The sequence below is a fragment of the Spea bombifrons genome, chromosome 3 (assembly GCF_027358695.1).
Source record: "Spea bombifrons isolate aSpeBom1 chromosome 3, aSpeBom1.2.pri, whole genome shotgun sequence".
Lineage (NCBI taxonomy): Eukaryota > Metazoa > Chordata > Amphibia > Anura > Pelobatidae > Spea > Spea bombifrons.
The window spans coordinates 80,695,023-80,711,346 of NC_071089.1; the positions used below are offsets into that span (position 1 = coordinate 80,695,023).

The 16,324-nt window shown below is 43.3% G+C and overlaps 1 protein-coding gene across 1 annotated transcript; it reads left to right on the forward strand.

Moving 5' to 3' along the window:
* Positions 1-1,931: 1,931 nt before the first annotated feature.
* Positions 1,932-16,066, forward strand: AP2M1 (adaptor related protein complex 2 subunit mu 1). Its single transcript, XM_053459162.1, has 11 exons — positions 1,932-2,085; positions 7,315-7,434; positions 10,676-10,941; positions 11,330-11,412; positions 12,091-12,226; positions 12,564-12,705; positions 12,934-13,053; positions 13,318-13,453; positions 13,999-14,096; positions 14,638-14,749; positions 15,040-16,066. The coding sequence occupies exons 2-11, from the start codon at positions 7,361-7,363 to the stop codon at positions 15,172-15,174; spliced, it is 1,302 nt and encodes a 433-aa protein (XP_053315137.1). The 5' UTR covers positions 1,932-2,085; positions 7,315-7,360; the 3' UTR covers positions 15,175-16,066.
* The last annotated feature ends 258 nt before the right edge of the window (positions 16,067-16,324 follow it).

The window sequence follows — 16,324 nt, forward strand, 5'->3', positions numbered from 1 at the left end:
ACGTGGGGAGATGAACAGATCACTCTTTGTCCTAGGCCCTAGAATGCCGCTTTTTACCATATGTGAGAATTAACATCCCCTTCCCACTTAAGCAGCTTAGAATTCAAGGGAAAGATCAACTGTTCAGTGGAGGTGGTTGGAAAAAGCGCAGTTCATAGTTCACAAAGCAAGTAGCCCTTTTTTTAGTGTTGTAATCGTAGAAAGCATAGCATATAGGAAGCCGTTTGTGTAGATGGTTAGATCTGCGGTAATTAATTTATCATCTTGCTACTGGGGCTACAAAGACTTTGCCATCTTAGTACTTCACTATTAGAGAGTCCTCCTAGGTAGCCTCCTACTCTTTCTAATATATACCTATTGGTGCAACTTTAGCGTGTGCTCTACTGACGTTCGCTCTCTACCACCTGAAGAAGATAGTTTCGCTCTCTGCTACCCGAAGCACTTAGTTTTGGGCTCCATCACCTGAAGCAGCTTTGATGCCACTTTGACATTGGCAGTTATTATTGCTCTTTCCGAACAATGTTACAGTTGGAAGTGGTTATTATTAGTTATTGTGTGGTGAGTAACCCCCAAAACAATGTTGACCAAAGATATTTATTGCAACGTAATATTAAACGAAGAGACTGCAGTTACATTTCTCCCAAACCACAATCTGTTGGAAGAGCTGGCGGATACGGAGCCGGGCCATCTTTGTGGATGCCAAACTCGTGCTGATGCTTTTTTCCATTAAATACAAAACTTCCTTATAACATCAGTTTACGTGATATTTTAGAACTTTATTTATTTTGTCCTGGAGATGCCAACAGACTTGGTGACTAACCTGGCAGGAAAGTCTTCTGCGACCCTTTAATGGCTCACACAGTGGAGGCAGAGGAAGGTAGAAGAGAGTTAACCTGTTTTCCTGAATAATTGAGTCTTAAAGGGTTACTCCAGCCATCATACACTCTTTGATGCATATTACGGCTGAGTGGTATCACGTTTTTTGCTGTTCCATTTGCAAATGCATGTGAAGGATGCTGCAGAATCCCCAACCGCCAGCTATTTGTCGTGAGATGCATTTGGCTGATCTTCATGCAAATTGTATAATTACATCGTCAGCTTCAACGCTAGAAGACGAGGATCTAGTCCGATCACTTTAGACCACAGATATTTTTTTTTTTTTTTGGAAGAATGCATTTTACTCACAGAGTTCTTAAGTATGCATACTTTTCAGTAAACTGTTTTTAAAGTGATTTTATAAGGACCGGACACAAGGGGACAAGAGTTGGAAAGGTTGGGGTAAGGAGTTACAGAAGATGAAGATCATCAGATGACCTGTAGATGCGTATTTGGAGATAACCAAAGAGATGTATGTAGGTGCGGTGCCTTGAGCTGCCATCTTTCAGTTGTTTTTTTTAAGTGGTATGATACAGATACAAATACAATAATCTTGTTTTAGAAACAGGTTTATTATTATTATTTATGTGTTAGTATTTTGAAAGGGTTTGAGGGTCAGCTTGTTTAGGATCAGGTACTGATATAGTTTAAAATGCAATCCAGCAACTAACATGGAGACTATGGCTTCAGCATCCATTCCTATGCACAGGGTCAAAGTGTGGAATTTTTCTTTAGTTCCTTCAATATAACGTATATACGCTTCTGTGACACGTTTAGAACGTCTCCTACTCCTGAATGGTGACGTTTAGTTCGGTAAATTCACTAAGCCCAGCAGAATGTGACACGGACCTGCTATTCTTACATTCTGGCTAATTCTACTGCTTGTACACTGCGTATTGAGATATGCTAAACTACATTCGTTGTATTTAGTGCTCATTTTGAGATCTAGACGTATAACATGACATCAGGCACCTGACCGGATGAGGTAATAACGCTATTCAACCAGCTGTCGATTTACACAGTCATGCGATCACAAGCCGCGCCCTTCTCTGTACGCATGCGCGGCCCTTGCCCTTTCCATTCATCCCTGGTGGAACCTCCGGCCCTAAAGCGCCGCTGCGTGCTGACGTAAGCACTGCGCAAAGAAGCGGGTGGGAGGAGGTGGTCGCCATCTTGGGATCTCAGCGGATGCGCAGGGAGCGAAAGCAGGTAACCGGGATCTCGCCCGAATTGGATGTTAGGCCATGTTTTATCTCGTGATGTGCTTACGGTAGTGTCATCGCTATATGTCTAATACATATATGCATAGTATTAAGTGGGTGTCACTAATATATATATATATAATTTTATTATTATGTATGAGAAGTCGTCATTTCAGCGGGTTTATATAGTGATATGGTGTATGCTTGCACGTCTTTCGTTCCCGCTGCCTGGTCATGTTAGTTATACGCCCGTAATGCCGCCGCCGTCGTGAGGTATGTGGGGGTCGGGGTGTTGGCAGCTGTATTGTGATGCCGGGTGTAGTAGCCTCCGGCCGCTAGTTTTTTTTCTGAGTGATGGGCATCGGTGACAGGAGGTGACTGTCACTCGCTGGATAGGACATCTGTCACAGTTCATCCTACGCCGCCATCATCGCTCGAGTTGTTGGGGACCCATCAGAACCCTGACATGTTTAGATCCACCAGCAGATCTGTATTGAAAGACCTCTTTATTTGAATCCGTGGACTCTTCCGAAAGTCGTCTTATGTCTGTGCTTTGTAAAGGTGTATATTGTAGATCTAAGAAATCTATACAATCCTATACATTGTATATAAACCACTCTGTAGTGTTACATTACTTTATCTATTAGAACTGCAGCAGCGCTTCGTGTATTAGGCGTGCTGGACTTCAGCCCCATCTAGCCAGAAGATGCCCCGGGTGTCCGGGCCGGTGCGATGCAAGTCCTGCTTGTGCGTTCTTTAGTGGATAAGGAGATGTAAAATAATCACTTTTCATCTAATTATATCGCAGTACAGAACGTGTTCCCAATGCATGGCCGCTTAGCCGTGGCTATTCCTCTTTTTTGTTCGATATAATAACGCGTTATATTGTCAGTGTGTATGATCTCGTTCCTGCAGTCAGAACGGAAAATGTTTGCCCTTTGAAACCAATACGGGTTAAAAAATGAAACTCCTCGGCGTGTCCTTAATCATCAGCCTTATAATAAGCATGTTATACGTGTCGGTTTCTTCTGTAATGGGAAGCGGGGTCGTTCCTTAATGCGAGGGAAAAGCCGTCAGCCTTTGGCCATTAAAACTATTTACAAAAATACTGATTACCAGTATTATTTGATCAAAACACAACGTTTCCTGGTGTTTCTGTTGTGGGTTAGGGACTTGGTCATCCCGTTGTACAGCGCTACGGAATTTGATGGCGCTATATAAAACAGGCATTGACTGTTATTTATAAGATAATTTCTTTATATGGAGACTGCACAGAGCCGGCGCTGGGTGTTCCGGTTGCTAAACCGACTCGACGTGCTCCAGAATGAATTCTCGGGAAATCTATCTTTCTCGATCTATAGGTAACTTTGAACATGGAATACGTGGATCGCTTGACATCGGAAACGGCAGGATGAGAGATGTTATTTCCTGGAAGCATGATCGTCGTGTTCTTGTTGGTGTTTTTTTTTATTTATTTTTTTTTTTTGTTTTTTCAATTTACAAATAACATTTAGTTTGCGTTTTTCTCTCTTTCGCCCGCTTTCAGAGGGCAGCTTTCTGGAATTATCACGCTATCTATAGGGTGCCAGCAGACATGGGGAGTTTACAAGGAGGAAAAAATACAAATTAGATTAAAATGAAGTACGGCATGGACACGAGGCAGAAGGAGATGAGACCGAATCTATTAGGAGGCAGTCACAGTAGTGGGAGGTGTATAATTCAGGCAAACGATTCCTGCGAGATGGTTTTATTTCAATGGTTAACGTTTTTTTTGGGTGGGGGAGGCTTATCTTAACACGTTTAGTGTGTGTGTGCGTAAGAAAACCCCTACCGAATATATGCCACGGGTAGATAACGGTTGCAAAATGCCAAGAGCTACCTAAAGAAACTTTACCTCCTACGTGATGTTCTCCTTTCGTGTGTCGACGTAGGGTTTGGAGGGTGCAGCACCCGCTGTAAATAAAGTAATTTACGTTTGTTTACGTGTTCTTGGAATGATCTAGTTGTGTCTTGTGGGTATATGTTAATCAATGTGTTCCCCTGCCATTCCATGTATGTGGTGTTATGCTACCCGACACGCTAGTGTCCTCATTACCAAGGGGTCAACAGGAGGTAAAATGTCTGTGCCGGAGCTTGCCCTTGCGCACGCTCTTTCGTTCTTATTAGAAATCATTGGAAAGCTGGAGCTGTTTTGAATGCTCCGTGTCCCTGTGATAGTTTACGATGAAAGGAAAACCCTGCAAACAATAAAGGTCTCTGCTCTTTTGCTGTGGGGTTGATTTCACTCTGAAATTTGTGTATGTATAATATATATATATATATATATATATATATATATATATATATATATTAGTGCCATCATATACTGTAGTGCTGTGCAATGGGATGAAGCTTGAATGACAAGGACCACAAAGCAAATGCTGAATCATGACATAAAGTGTTATGTAGGATCTCATTTAGCCATCGCTTTTCAGTGAATAAACCCAATCGTGTTGCTGTCGCGTCAATGTTATTAAAGGAGCGTACCGGTGTCAGCCTAACCAACAAAGAATGCATATTATTGTACTAAAGTACTTTAATATGCATTCATTATAACATACATAACTGCACTTTAGGAGAAGCTGCAGTGCCACAACTCCTTTTTTTGGTTAAAATTTCACTTAAAGCAGCCAATCGGTGGCAGGAGTTGTCAATCAGAGCCATCGGAGGGAGCCCTTTTTGCGTATGCGCACAAGGACCGGGTATACCTCATGGGTGTAAGCAGCAGGGGGTGTTTGGTGTGTTGTAGGCCCGGTAGCTGGGGGGGGGTGTATTGGCAGATGCATAGGATCATCACATCCTGACTGGAGTGTCCCTGAAAAAATATTGCGCAATCATCTAAAACGATATGGCCTGCAGAGCATATCCCAGAGGATGCGCCACCAATACTGTATTAATACACCGCAGGGAGGTTATTGTAGCGACACAGTTACGGATGCAGTAGTCTAATAATCTAATTAACACTAAATACTGATAGAGATGTAACAGTAACAAATGTCTGCACGGGACACACATCCAAAACACGGACGTTACACCCACCTGTTACATCGTCCCCACTATACCCATCGTCATGCATTCTCTGCAGGCGCAAATCCACAAGGGGTGGCTTATTTGCTAAAGTGAGGATTTGCTGGGAAGTTGCAGTTTCAACCGCCCAACATTGCTGTAATACAAAGGCTGAATGGCTGAACTGCTTTTGATTAATAAGTGGCTTAGTCGGTGTGGTGGTGATGGAGAGAGCCACTAGCTGGGCCATGCATTATGTGCCAGAAAATATACCAGCGGGGAGGACACAACCTAAAAAGCCGGCCTGCTGCTGGGGAAATCACCACAAAACATGAATTTATTATGCTGTGCCGGGTAAACCCTTGCTGGAGAAGGTCACGTGGTTTGCCCTTGATGTGTAATATCAGGGAGCTGACACTGCAGCTCTCCTGCAGACCTACCTTCTTACAACACTAATCGCAATGGTAACATCTAAGGCCAGCTTACTAACGCCAAGATTGTAAGCTTGCAAGCAGGGCTCTCTCCACCAAACGTATCGGTTTGCCAATTCTTGTCTTGTCATATCCCTTGAATTTATGTATTGTATTAAGCGCTGCGTAAACTGTTGGCGCTATATAAATAAAAGTGGCCCAAGGGCTGATACAGACTCTGGAAAGACACTTTAAGCTCAAATAATATAAAGAGGGGAAAAGAGCTGCCAAGGCAGCTGTTGGATACATGCCAGCAAATCTAGTTTGGATACAGCGGGCATGTAGTGCAAGTAGAAATAAATATTAGAGATCCAACTTTTAATTGTATTCTTTAATGGCATCTTTTCATGGACCGGATGCACTTGGTCTTATCTCCCCCCCCCCCTGGATTCTGCGTGCCGGGGGATGTATCGGTGGATGAAGTATAGTTATTGGCTTGTTGGCTGTTTCTTCTCGCTCGTTGTTAGTGTCGTTGAGGTGGTCCTGTAGTGAAGCAGCAGGGCTCAATGTCATCGCGGCTACATGAAGGCTGCCTGTAGGAGGCTGTAACGTGGCTTATGGATCTCCTTCCTCCGTGTGATGAGTTCTCTGCTGGTGACATATGTTCTGTTTCAGCGTGTTCTTCTTAGTGTACGTGTGTATTACTGGGGCAGTGAAAACTTTCCGTATATTGGAAGCACGTGGCTGTTTAAGCCACATCCTCCTGTCCTAGCATTTAGATGATCTTGTATGTTGAATATATTTAAGGGGACAAAGGTGTCTTGACATGAGGTCATGTAAGCCTCATAAGAGGTTTACTGATTTTATTAGCCCCCCCCCCATGTGATATGTGTGAACAGCATATGATACATGCTTAAACACTCCTGCATAGTCATGGTGGCGCTATATAAACCCATGTTAATTCTTAGCCAGCCTTGTTAAATACCCATGGCTAGCTGATTATCATACAAGGCTTACTGATTTTATTCGTTTTTGTCAGCTTGCGTTCGTTTGTATCCTCCGACACTCCACGCTCTCCCCACACATCCTGCTAGCTTTCCCCACTACTCAGCATTTTCTATTGAGTTCTCCGTGGGGATCCCTCCCTTTCCTTCCTCTTCTGGCTGTCCATCCCAGGAAGGAGAGAACGCTGACACTTCCTTGCTGCTCATCTATTACATTGTACGTATAATTGCTTTGACTGTTTTTGATATTAATACAGCGCTGTGGAGTAAGTTGTTGTCTCTGGATTCAGCATGAGGTACTATACCGCGGCAACATAATGGTTGTGTGTTTGATCCTTTGTCATCACGCTTAACCGCGGTCATCTGTGTCTTACTGAGCTCATACTGACAGGTCGGAATAAAAATCCACCTCGAAGATTATACTGCTTGCGGTCTTCTTGTCCGACTACATGGCCGCGTTTCCTCTGTTCAGTGCCTGAAATGGAAGGTTGGATCCCATCTGGCTGAAAATGTTTGAGCATGGAGGGGCCTGATAGACTCTGGCCTGCCGCTCTCTCCAACTGGCCTTGTGTGTGGCCGGTGTACCTTCTGTCTGCTGGAGTAATTCAATTGGCCAAGTTATTGAGCAAGAGAAGACTTGTTTTTGCTGCTACTTTTAACCCCTTTAAATACTGGTGATTGATTTCTATTGGTTTACCCGGTGCCATTTGTAGCTTAAAAGGAACTTCTGAAATATCTTTGTTCAACTCATAACTGACCTTTCACTCTCTCTCTCAGGTTCATGTTTATCACCATGGGAAGGGAAAACTGAGCCCAATCCACCATGATCGGAGGACTTTTCATCTATAATCACAAGGGGGAGGTCCTCATCTCCCGGGTGTACAGAGATGACATTGGGTGAGTAGCACATTCCCTACAGGATGCCTATTATTTTGTCCTCCTGCTTGATATTGGTTAGGAGCATAGCCATGTTCATTATACAGCATGTGTGAGTTCCCTGGCATGTTCCGTGTGAGCTTCACTCATTAGGCGTGTGAAGCTACAGGTCAATGGCACATGGCTGATATGAGTGCATGAAACGGTTTGTAAGAACAAGATGGAAAAGTGTTGCAGATGCATTCAAATTTCCATTCATTCTATGGCTTCAAAATACAAAACGTATCCCTGTACATAAGATATTGTTAGTCCCGTGGATGGTATCCGAGACGGCTTCCTCTGTATGTCAAGTGCTTCGAAGGAATTTATATGGGAGAAATGTTTTGGGTGCTATAAGTATGCGCATGTGTCTTTCCTTCTGCTATCTGCTTTATTATGGGCTGATCTTATCAACACTTGTGCGAGGAGTTGATTCCTCTTGCTGGATCTAGGTACACTTAAAAAAAGGACTCCTATGTGTTTGTGGATAAAAACATGTCCATCACACTCATCGGCAGTGATATGCCCATTAACTATACCAAAGACAGGGTGCTGGTAGTCGGGCTGCGTGGGTATTCCGGTGTTCCCTCGTCTCTTCCTGTTGGATACTTTACTTGCCTGAACTTTAGCAAGCAGCACGGAGGTCATGTGACCTTAATATTTCTTCCCATTGTTTTTGCTGTTGGTCGTACTTGTTGTTTCAGTTGCTGAATAGTTTTGTGGCAGAGTGTCTGTAGATGTTTAGCTAGATCTGAGACAGTTGAGTTCAGCATTTAGCGTAAACACCGCTCTCCCCTAACTAATGATTCCGGTACGACAAATCGAGCCATTCTCCTCCTGCTTTTATGAAAAAATCCCTTGAATTTAAGTATTCTGTGTCTAGGAGCAAAGCAGTTACATGCAATCTTTTTACACTTGTGTTTAAATTGTCTTACTTGCCTGAATGTAAGATTGATAATGTTTTAAAGTTTCATATTCATTCCAGAAATCCTGGCTTTTATTCAGTTACTTGCACAATATGGGTAGATTGTTATAGGGAACAGAATAAGATGAAAAGGCATTGGGGTGATGAGAGCAGGGCTTTTATTCCCTCCCCTTTTCTCTTCTTTTCATGTATGCATGTAGTCTTTTGCCCTGTGTTCAGTGGAGTGCACGGCACGCTTTCTTTCAGAAGTCACATTCCATTCCCAAATGCTTCACGCTGAGTTCTGGTACATTTCAAGTAGATTCAACAAGTAGAGTGCCTGTTAACTTCGGCTATATTTAATCTCCTAAAAGTTTTTTCTACTGGGGATTTATTCACCAAGTTGCTAGTGGACATTATGGAATCTATAATTTAACTAGGGCTGCAACAACTAATCGATAAAATCGATAGCGATGCAGGGGACCGGGATCACTCTGTCTGGCAGCCGGCTACTGTCTTCTACTTCCGCCGAGCCTTCTATGGACGAGCACCAGCATGACCTTCCGGTGCTCCACCATAGAAGCCCCGGCGGAAGTACCAGCCAGCAGCAGAGGTTGTCTACTCACATCACACAGACGCTAACCGGCTGCCCCTACTAGACGCTAGAGAGGAGGATCCCGCGCGGCGGGGGACCTGCCCTCGCTTTCACTGGGGCTTCTATGATGGAGCACGGGCGTCACGTGACCTTCCGGTGCTCAGTCATAGAAGCTTCAGCAAAAGTGAAGTTGTCTATGCACATCGCGCAGACACTCTGGCTGCCCCTACTAGATGCCACAGAGTCTGAAGGGGGGTGGCATATCTAGGGGGTATAAGGCATATGGGGGGCGCAGAGTGGCATATAGGGGGTTATTAAGCATATCGGGTCACAGTGGCATATAGGGCTACAAGGCATATTTGGGGGGGCAAAGTGACAAATCTGGGGGTATAAGGCATATCAGGGGGCAGAGTGGCATATAGGGGGTCTTAAGGCATATCTGGGGGGGGCACAGTGGTATATCTGGGAGGCAGTGTGGAAAGATTGGGCTCAAATGTGCATATTGGGAGGGGCAGGTTGGGAAATAAAAACAGGAAATTCATTATTCTCAATTTGTTTTTAACATCCTGTTAATTTATTTTTTTATCTGATTAATGGGAAAAATAATCTGCCAACTAATAGATAATGAAAGTGGCTCACTAAGTATGTGATCCAGGTTTGACCCTCTTCTTGGCACAGGATTTTGCGGTCCCGTCGTGGCATGTTTTGGGCTCGTTCCGGGTGGGTGCTGCGTTACCTGCTTTGTTGCATGTTTCCAGGCTAGCCTTGTTTCCCCGTTTAGCAGAGTGACTACCTTCAGCTTTGAGCCTTACTGGCAGATTGTGGCATGTGCCATTCCAACGCTCCAAGGCTCGCTTCCGTGACCTGATGATTTGCCCTCTTCCTTGCTGTTTTATTTTTTTTTGGTGTGTGATGTTCGTGGGTATTCTTTTTTTATTTCTAACCCTTTCTTTCATTGCTGTCACTGTCCTTTTCCTCGCTGGCGCCATCTTTCCATCTCATCTCCTCATTGGCTGCTGTAGCAATAGGTAAGATTATTTGTCCTGCTGCAACTTGGCCTTCTAGTGACTGCTCTGTGGCTCTTTACCTAAGCCAAAGTCTCTACCTCCTTAATGTTTGACCTTCTGCAGATTAACCAAACAACTGCTAAAAAAATATATATATATATTTAACACTGTAACATCTGTTCTAGGACGTGCTTTAACTTCCGTTTACAGGGTGCTGCTAAGGTGTGACATGTTCTGTACTAACCAGTGTTAGCGACCCGCAGATCAGTAGCCTCCTAAAGATGATGTAGGAGGATTGTAAACTTCACGTAGTCATAGTGGCCGTTTTCAGACTCGTGCTTTATCGTGAAGATCTGTTTTGTTTGTTTGAAGCCCGTAATGATCCAGGATCACTGCTGCTCCCATTCAAGCTGCTGCGGGTCTCCGGTAGCACGCCTGTGCTCTTTCGCCGTTTATAGACTGGATAGCCTTTATGAATGATGGATGTGGTAATCCCCATTTCATTATCATTTAATACAATGGGGTACAATGTTTTCCTCAATTTTGTTTTTTTTCCCCTAGTTATGTACACAGTGATCTTTTCACTTTCTTTATCTTTTTGTTTGCTTTAACAATGCTTAGCCTCTACTTGTGCTGCTAACCCCTAATCTTTTAATCTAATCTTTTAATGTAATCTTCCTCTTCTAGAAGGTATATGACACATTTCTCTTTCTGCAGGCGGAATGCGGTGGATGCCTTCCGTGTCAATGTCATCCACGCCCGGCAGCAGGTCCGCTCCCCTGTCACCAACATTGCCCGCACCAGCTTCTTTCATGTAAAACGCTCAAACATCTGGCTTGCCGCTGTCACCAAGCAGAATGTCAACGCAGCTATGGTGTTTGAGTTCCTTTACAAGATGTGCGATGTCATGACTGCCTACTTTGGAAAGATCAGTGAGGAGAACATAAAAAACAACTTTGTATTGATCTATGAGCTGCTGGATGGTGAGTGGATTGGGGGACTCATCTCTACAGCCCGGGGAAAAAGCCATATGTCTATAGTATTTCAAATGTTCTCCTGCTCCAGCTACACATGGGAGACCACAATTGTCCAGTTATGTTCTTCTGAAAGAGCATTTTCAGTAATGGTGTGGCTTCTGACATACTTGTGCTAAAATACTAAAAAAAATTAATCATGTATAAGGATCCTAAACTTAATAAAAAAAAAAAAAAGTGGTGTTCATAATGCTATAAGGAATCTCAATGTGCTTTCATTGGTTAAGATGCTGATCTCCGTTGATCTGTTTGCTATTGATGTCAGGAAACTGTTCTGATGATTTTATGCACATGTATACATCTTCCGCAGCATTAATCCTGCTTTGCTCTTGTACAGAAATCCTGGACTTTGGTTACCCTCAGAACTCTGAGACTGGAGCACTGAAAACGTTCATCACTCAACAAGGAATAAAAAGCCAGGTATTTGGCACCGGCACAAAAAAACTGTGGGGTTTTTCTTTGCTTCTTAAAGAGCTTTTCAGCGAGATGCCCAGAAGTACCCTTTCATATTCAGCCCCTTTTCAGTTCATATCATCTGGTTTACTCGATATATGATTGAAATGTTCTTCCTGTTAATATAGTTTTACTGTAACTATTGTAATGGGGGGGTAACTGCATCCAGCTCTAACCGTATTTCTCTTGTGTTTCATGGCCTGCTTGTCTGCGCTCCCTGTGTTTGCTCCTGTATTGCTGTCCCCTGCTTCATGTGGCTGGACCTTTTAGCACCAGGTAGGACTAACGGGTTTGTGCTAAGAGCTCCTTTGCCTTCACAGCAATAAGCAGGCTTGCCGTGTTGGTGTTTCAGAGGATTTGAGCTTATGTTTTGTTTTAGCTGTGCCAAATAATTATTAGTAAAAGGGACTTTATAGTTTACTGTGTCTCCGGTGTCCATGGGCTGGTAGCACTTTCAGGTTTTATTGCTTTGTGATGAGTGTTTGAGAAGCCTGAAGTCACAGGTAAAATGTTTGTGGTATTTCACATTTTTAAGGCCTATATATTTTAAGGATTATTTTAAGTATGTGTATTTCGCACCTTTTGTGGCATGGGAGGTACAGCTTTTTCTCACGCTGTACGTTTACCACACTTTGTTTTCCTCAGACCAAGGAGGAGCAGTCTCAGATCACAAGCCAGGTCACCGGTCAGATCGGCTGGAGACGTGAGGGGATTAAGTATCGTCGGAATGAGCTGTTCCTAGATGTTTTGGAGAGTGTCAATTTGCTTATGTCTCCCCAAGGTGAGTACAGTGCGTGTGTTTAATAAATAAAATGGCACCATGGTGAGATTATAAAGCCATTTGGCTGGGTCGGTAGTATTGGTTTAAACGTTTTCCAGCTTTCCTGATGAGATTGTTGAGATCTGTTGAAAGTTACTGTAAATGTGCAGAGGTCTTTTGTTTCTCTCCGATGTGTTAGAGTAGTTTTCTTGAATACCCTAGTGATACATTTTAATCTTGTTGATTTGAAGTGCCAACTCCAATATAGCACTAAATCAGATCAGTAAATTTACCCATGTAGCTGGTTATATTTTACCAATATCTGATCCAATTGAGCCCTTCCTTTTCTTGTTACCAGGGCAGGTACTTAGCGCCCATGTATCTGGCCGTGTGGTGATGAAGAGCTACCTGAGCGGGATGCCAGAGTGCAAGTTTGGCATGAACGACAAAATTGTGATCGAGAAACAAGGCAAAGGAACTGCTGATGAAACCGGCAAGACGTGAGTATGATGATGTGTTTAACCCCAAAATGAATTGTTTTCAATGGGTTTAGGGACCGCCCATTGTCCTTAAGGGGTTAAAAATACAAGGGACTGAAATGTTCTTGGAGGGTTGGTGTAAAAGTCAAAAGCGACTTATAACATTTCATTCATAACCTGACCAGGCATCTCCTCCCAAGCCGTTGTCTAGTTACAAGATTGTCTGTTGACTCTCGACTTTTCTTCCAGGGGGAAGCAATCCATTGCTATCGATGACTGTACATTCCACCAGTGTGTGCGACTCAGCAAGTTTGACTCTGAGCGCAGCATTAGTTTTATACCGCCTGATGGAGAGTTTGAGTTGATGAGGTAGGTAGCTCCTGAGTGTTCTCGTTCAATCCTGTGCTTCCTCTCCTGTAACTTTCTTTATATGGGTTTATTGCCCTTGGATATGTCCAAGGCTTAACAAGACTGATATGTCGGCAAACTTACCAACTGTGCCTTTTTGAGACAGTATGTATGAATTCTGTTCACAAGCACTTGCTGCTGCCAAAGCGTGAAATGCTTGTCTGATAATCCAATGCCGCATAAGTGTTTCCCGGTAAGTTTTCTCTACTTTGTGCTTTGTTAAAGGTACCGCACCACGAAGGACATCATTCTACCCTTCCGTGTCATTCCCCTTGTACGTGAGGTGGGACGCACCAAACTTGAGGTGAAAGTGGTCATTAAGTCCAACTTCAAACCCTCCCTTCTCGCTCAAAAAATTGAGGTAAGAGAATATTAAATCCAGGCAGCAATTTAAGGGTGAGAGATTCCTGCCACCTAAACATTGTTCTTTCCTGCTAGTTAGGCTCAGGGGGGCCACGGTGCATACTTCTACAAACGACAAGTGATTTAAACGAGTTAGGGGAATGGTTGAGAGGGTGGCAGCTTCAGTTTAATGTTGCTAAATGTAAAATACTGAACTTGAGAATATAGAATTGTTCTGTCAGCAACAACAGGCGAGAGGGACTAAAGTGTAGTTATTTCTGAGGACTTAAAGGGTAAGCAGTCTTTTTACTGAGATGGTGGTAGATTCATAGAACAACTTCCCATCAGAAGTGGGGAAGTGGTGGTGGCGGCTAATGCAATGAGAGAATTTAAACATGCTATAGGCACATATCTGTCCTGAATCGGATAAGACCAAGGACTGAGTTGCATCAGGAAAAATGGGCAGATTGGAGTGGCCAAATGATCCTTATGTATTGTCAAATTCTGTTTCTTGCATAGTTCTCTTGGGATGTCACATTCTAACGGCTGTGTGGTCTCTTGCAGGTTCGGATTCCAACTCCACTCAATACCAGTGGTGTGCAAGTTATTTGCATGAAGGGCAAAGCCAAGTACAAGGCCAGTGAAAATGCCATTGTCTGGAAGTGAGTCCAACCCCCCCCCCCCCCAGCAGATTTGCTTAGTATAGCTCGCTCTCAGGTCCTAGATGTGATTGTTATATGCATTAAAACCTATGAAACTACTTCACAAGTTAAAATAAAAGCTATATATATATATGAAACTATTTACATGCCACCTTGTATGGGATGTCCAGTTCAACATTTCCAAAATATCCCTAATTGCATTCATCAAGGTAAAGGCATGAAAAACCTTTTCAAGCATATGTTAACTCTTACTTGACCTCTCAGACAACCTCTGTAAAGAAGGGGAAGTTGAAGGCGGCACGAAACAGACTAGGTAATGCTGGTCCTGCCACATGCTGCTTCCATGAGATTAACCTTTTAAATTAAATATCTCCAAGACAAACTACACTGACAGCACGATCTATATGTAGTTTCAATACCATGGCCAGTAACTCCTGGGTGCAAATGAAGGGGAAAGGTTGACGGAACCCAGGATTTTGCATTTGGTAGAAGATGACTTTAATCAGATAAGGAAAGTCTGTGGTTTTCCTCTTCTTTGCAGGATAAAGCGCATGGCAGGGATGAAGGAGTCTCAGATCAGTGCGGAGATTGAACTCCTGCCAACCAATGATAAAAAGAAGTGGGCCAGACCACCCATTTCCATGAACTTTGAGGTAAGTGAATGAGTGCCTGGGAGACCAGTGTTGCAATCTCTATTCTAGGTGGTTTTAGTCTTATCCAATTTTTCGATATGGGTGCTGGTAGATATTTGACAAATTTATAGTACCATCCCAGTACTACACTTTACTGCAGTGTAGTAAAGTCTTAAGAAAAAAAATTAAAAAAAATCAGGTTGGCTTAGGGACATCCGGTTATTTGTTTAGTGAACCCTGGTTGCTTTCTATTCCCACCGAGTATATTTAGTTGTAGTTATGGCATAATGTGTTCTCCTTTTTCCCCTTAGGTCCCTTTTGCTCCGTCCGGCCTTAAAGTTCGTTACCTGAAAGTATTTGAACCAAAACTGAACTACAGCGACCATGACGTGATTAAATGGGTGCGCTACATTGGCCGCAGTGGCATCTACGAGACTCGGTGTTAGTGTATCAGTACTCTGAAAGGGGGGAAGAGCAACTTTCATCACTGACCCCTGCCCCCTCCCAAAACTATGGTGAAATGGGGCTAGTACATGGATCCTGGTCAGAAAGAGAGGGCTTATTAGGGTGGATGTTGTAATTTTCTCCTTCCCTTTACCTGCTTCTTCCGCCCGACCATTACAGCCACTGAGGTGCAAGCCATTCAGTACTGAGGCCTTAATACTGCTTCAGCCCTGGAGAGGTTAACCATGACTATCTGGGTCTCCTACATGATGGGGTGGGATCTCCTATCCCGATTTGCTGCTGTCGTTTCTGAATATCTTTCACATGCAGCTGCACTTACATTATATCCCCTCTTCATAAGTCTGTGAATATTGCTGGCAGATAGTATCCCCTCATAGTATATTGCTTCCTGCACGTTTACCCATCCCAACCATCCTCTTACTGTAGGTAGGAGCTTCATGTTAATTGTGCCCCCAGTATTTGTTTATCATTAGCTCTTAGAACACTGTCACAGACCAGCAGGGATGGGAAGCATTTTACATCCTTGGTGCAGGGGTTTAGAAGTGGTGGTGGTGATGACTTGGTGTCCTCTTCCAAGGTTCACTCTATGTAGACCTGTGACCACAGCATTTGAAATGAAGGAGCAGGGGTTTCTATGAGGCTCTCTATACAATGAGAGAATAGACACGGCACCCATCATCTTAAAGGGAGTGTATAATGTCATAGCACTAGATGGGAGCCGTTATTAATGCTGAAACCAGGGTCTGATCCTGCACTCCTCCTGCTGGTGTAGCCCTGTGACTTATCTATCCTACCCCTGTGCTATTTGTGCTGTGACTTCTGTTTCTTTGTGGTAGTCCAATTATAAACCCAATAAACAATCTAGAAAATTTACTTTGCCATTTAATTGCTTTATTTTCCATAGATTTGTCCATTTAATGCACCAGTAATGGGACCGCTCGCACCCTTTTGTACCAGTATGTGTTATAGTGCAATGTCATTGGCATAAAGATTCAAAATTTCTTTCTGCACATAAGACATGGCGCAGTACACAGTGATGTAGGTTTTACCTTATTTTATTTTGATCAGCAGCCTTTGTGCTAGAACTGTTTTTAAAGAAAATGGCACACTTATGAAAAACTTATGTGAATC

Excerpts from the sequence above, each read along its gene's own strand:
- AP2M1 (XM_053459162.1), top strand. The coding sequence starts at position 7,361 with ATGATCGGAGGACTTTTCATCTATAATCACAAGGGGGAGGTCCTCATC. Across the intron at positions 7,435-10,675 it reads GTGTACAGAGATGACATTGG|GCGGAATGCGGTGGATGCCT; the intron begins GTGAGTAGCACA and ends CTCTTTCTGCAG. Across the intron at positions 14,750-15,039 it reads CCATTTCCATGAACTTTGAG|GTCCCTTTTGCTCCGTCCGG; the intron begins GTAAGTGAATGA and ends TTTTCCCCTTAG.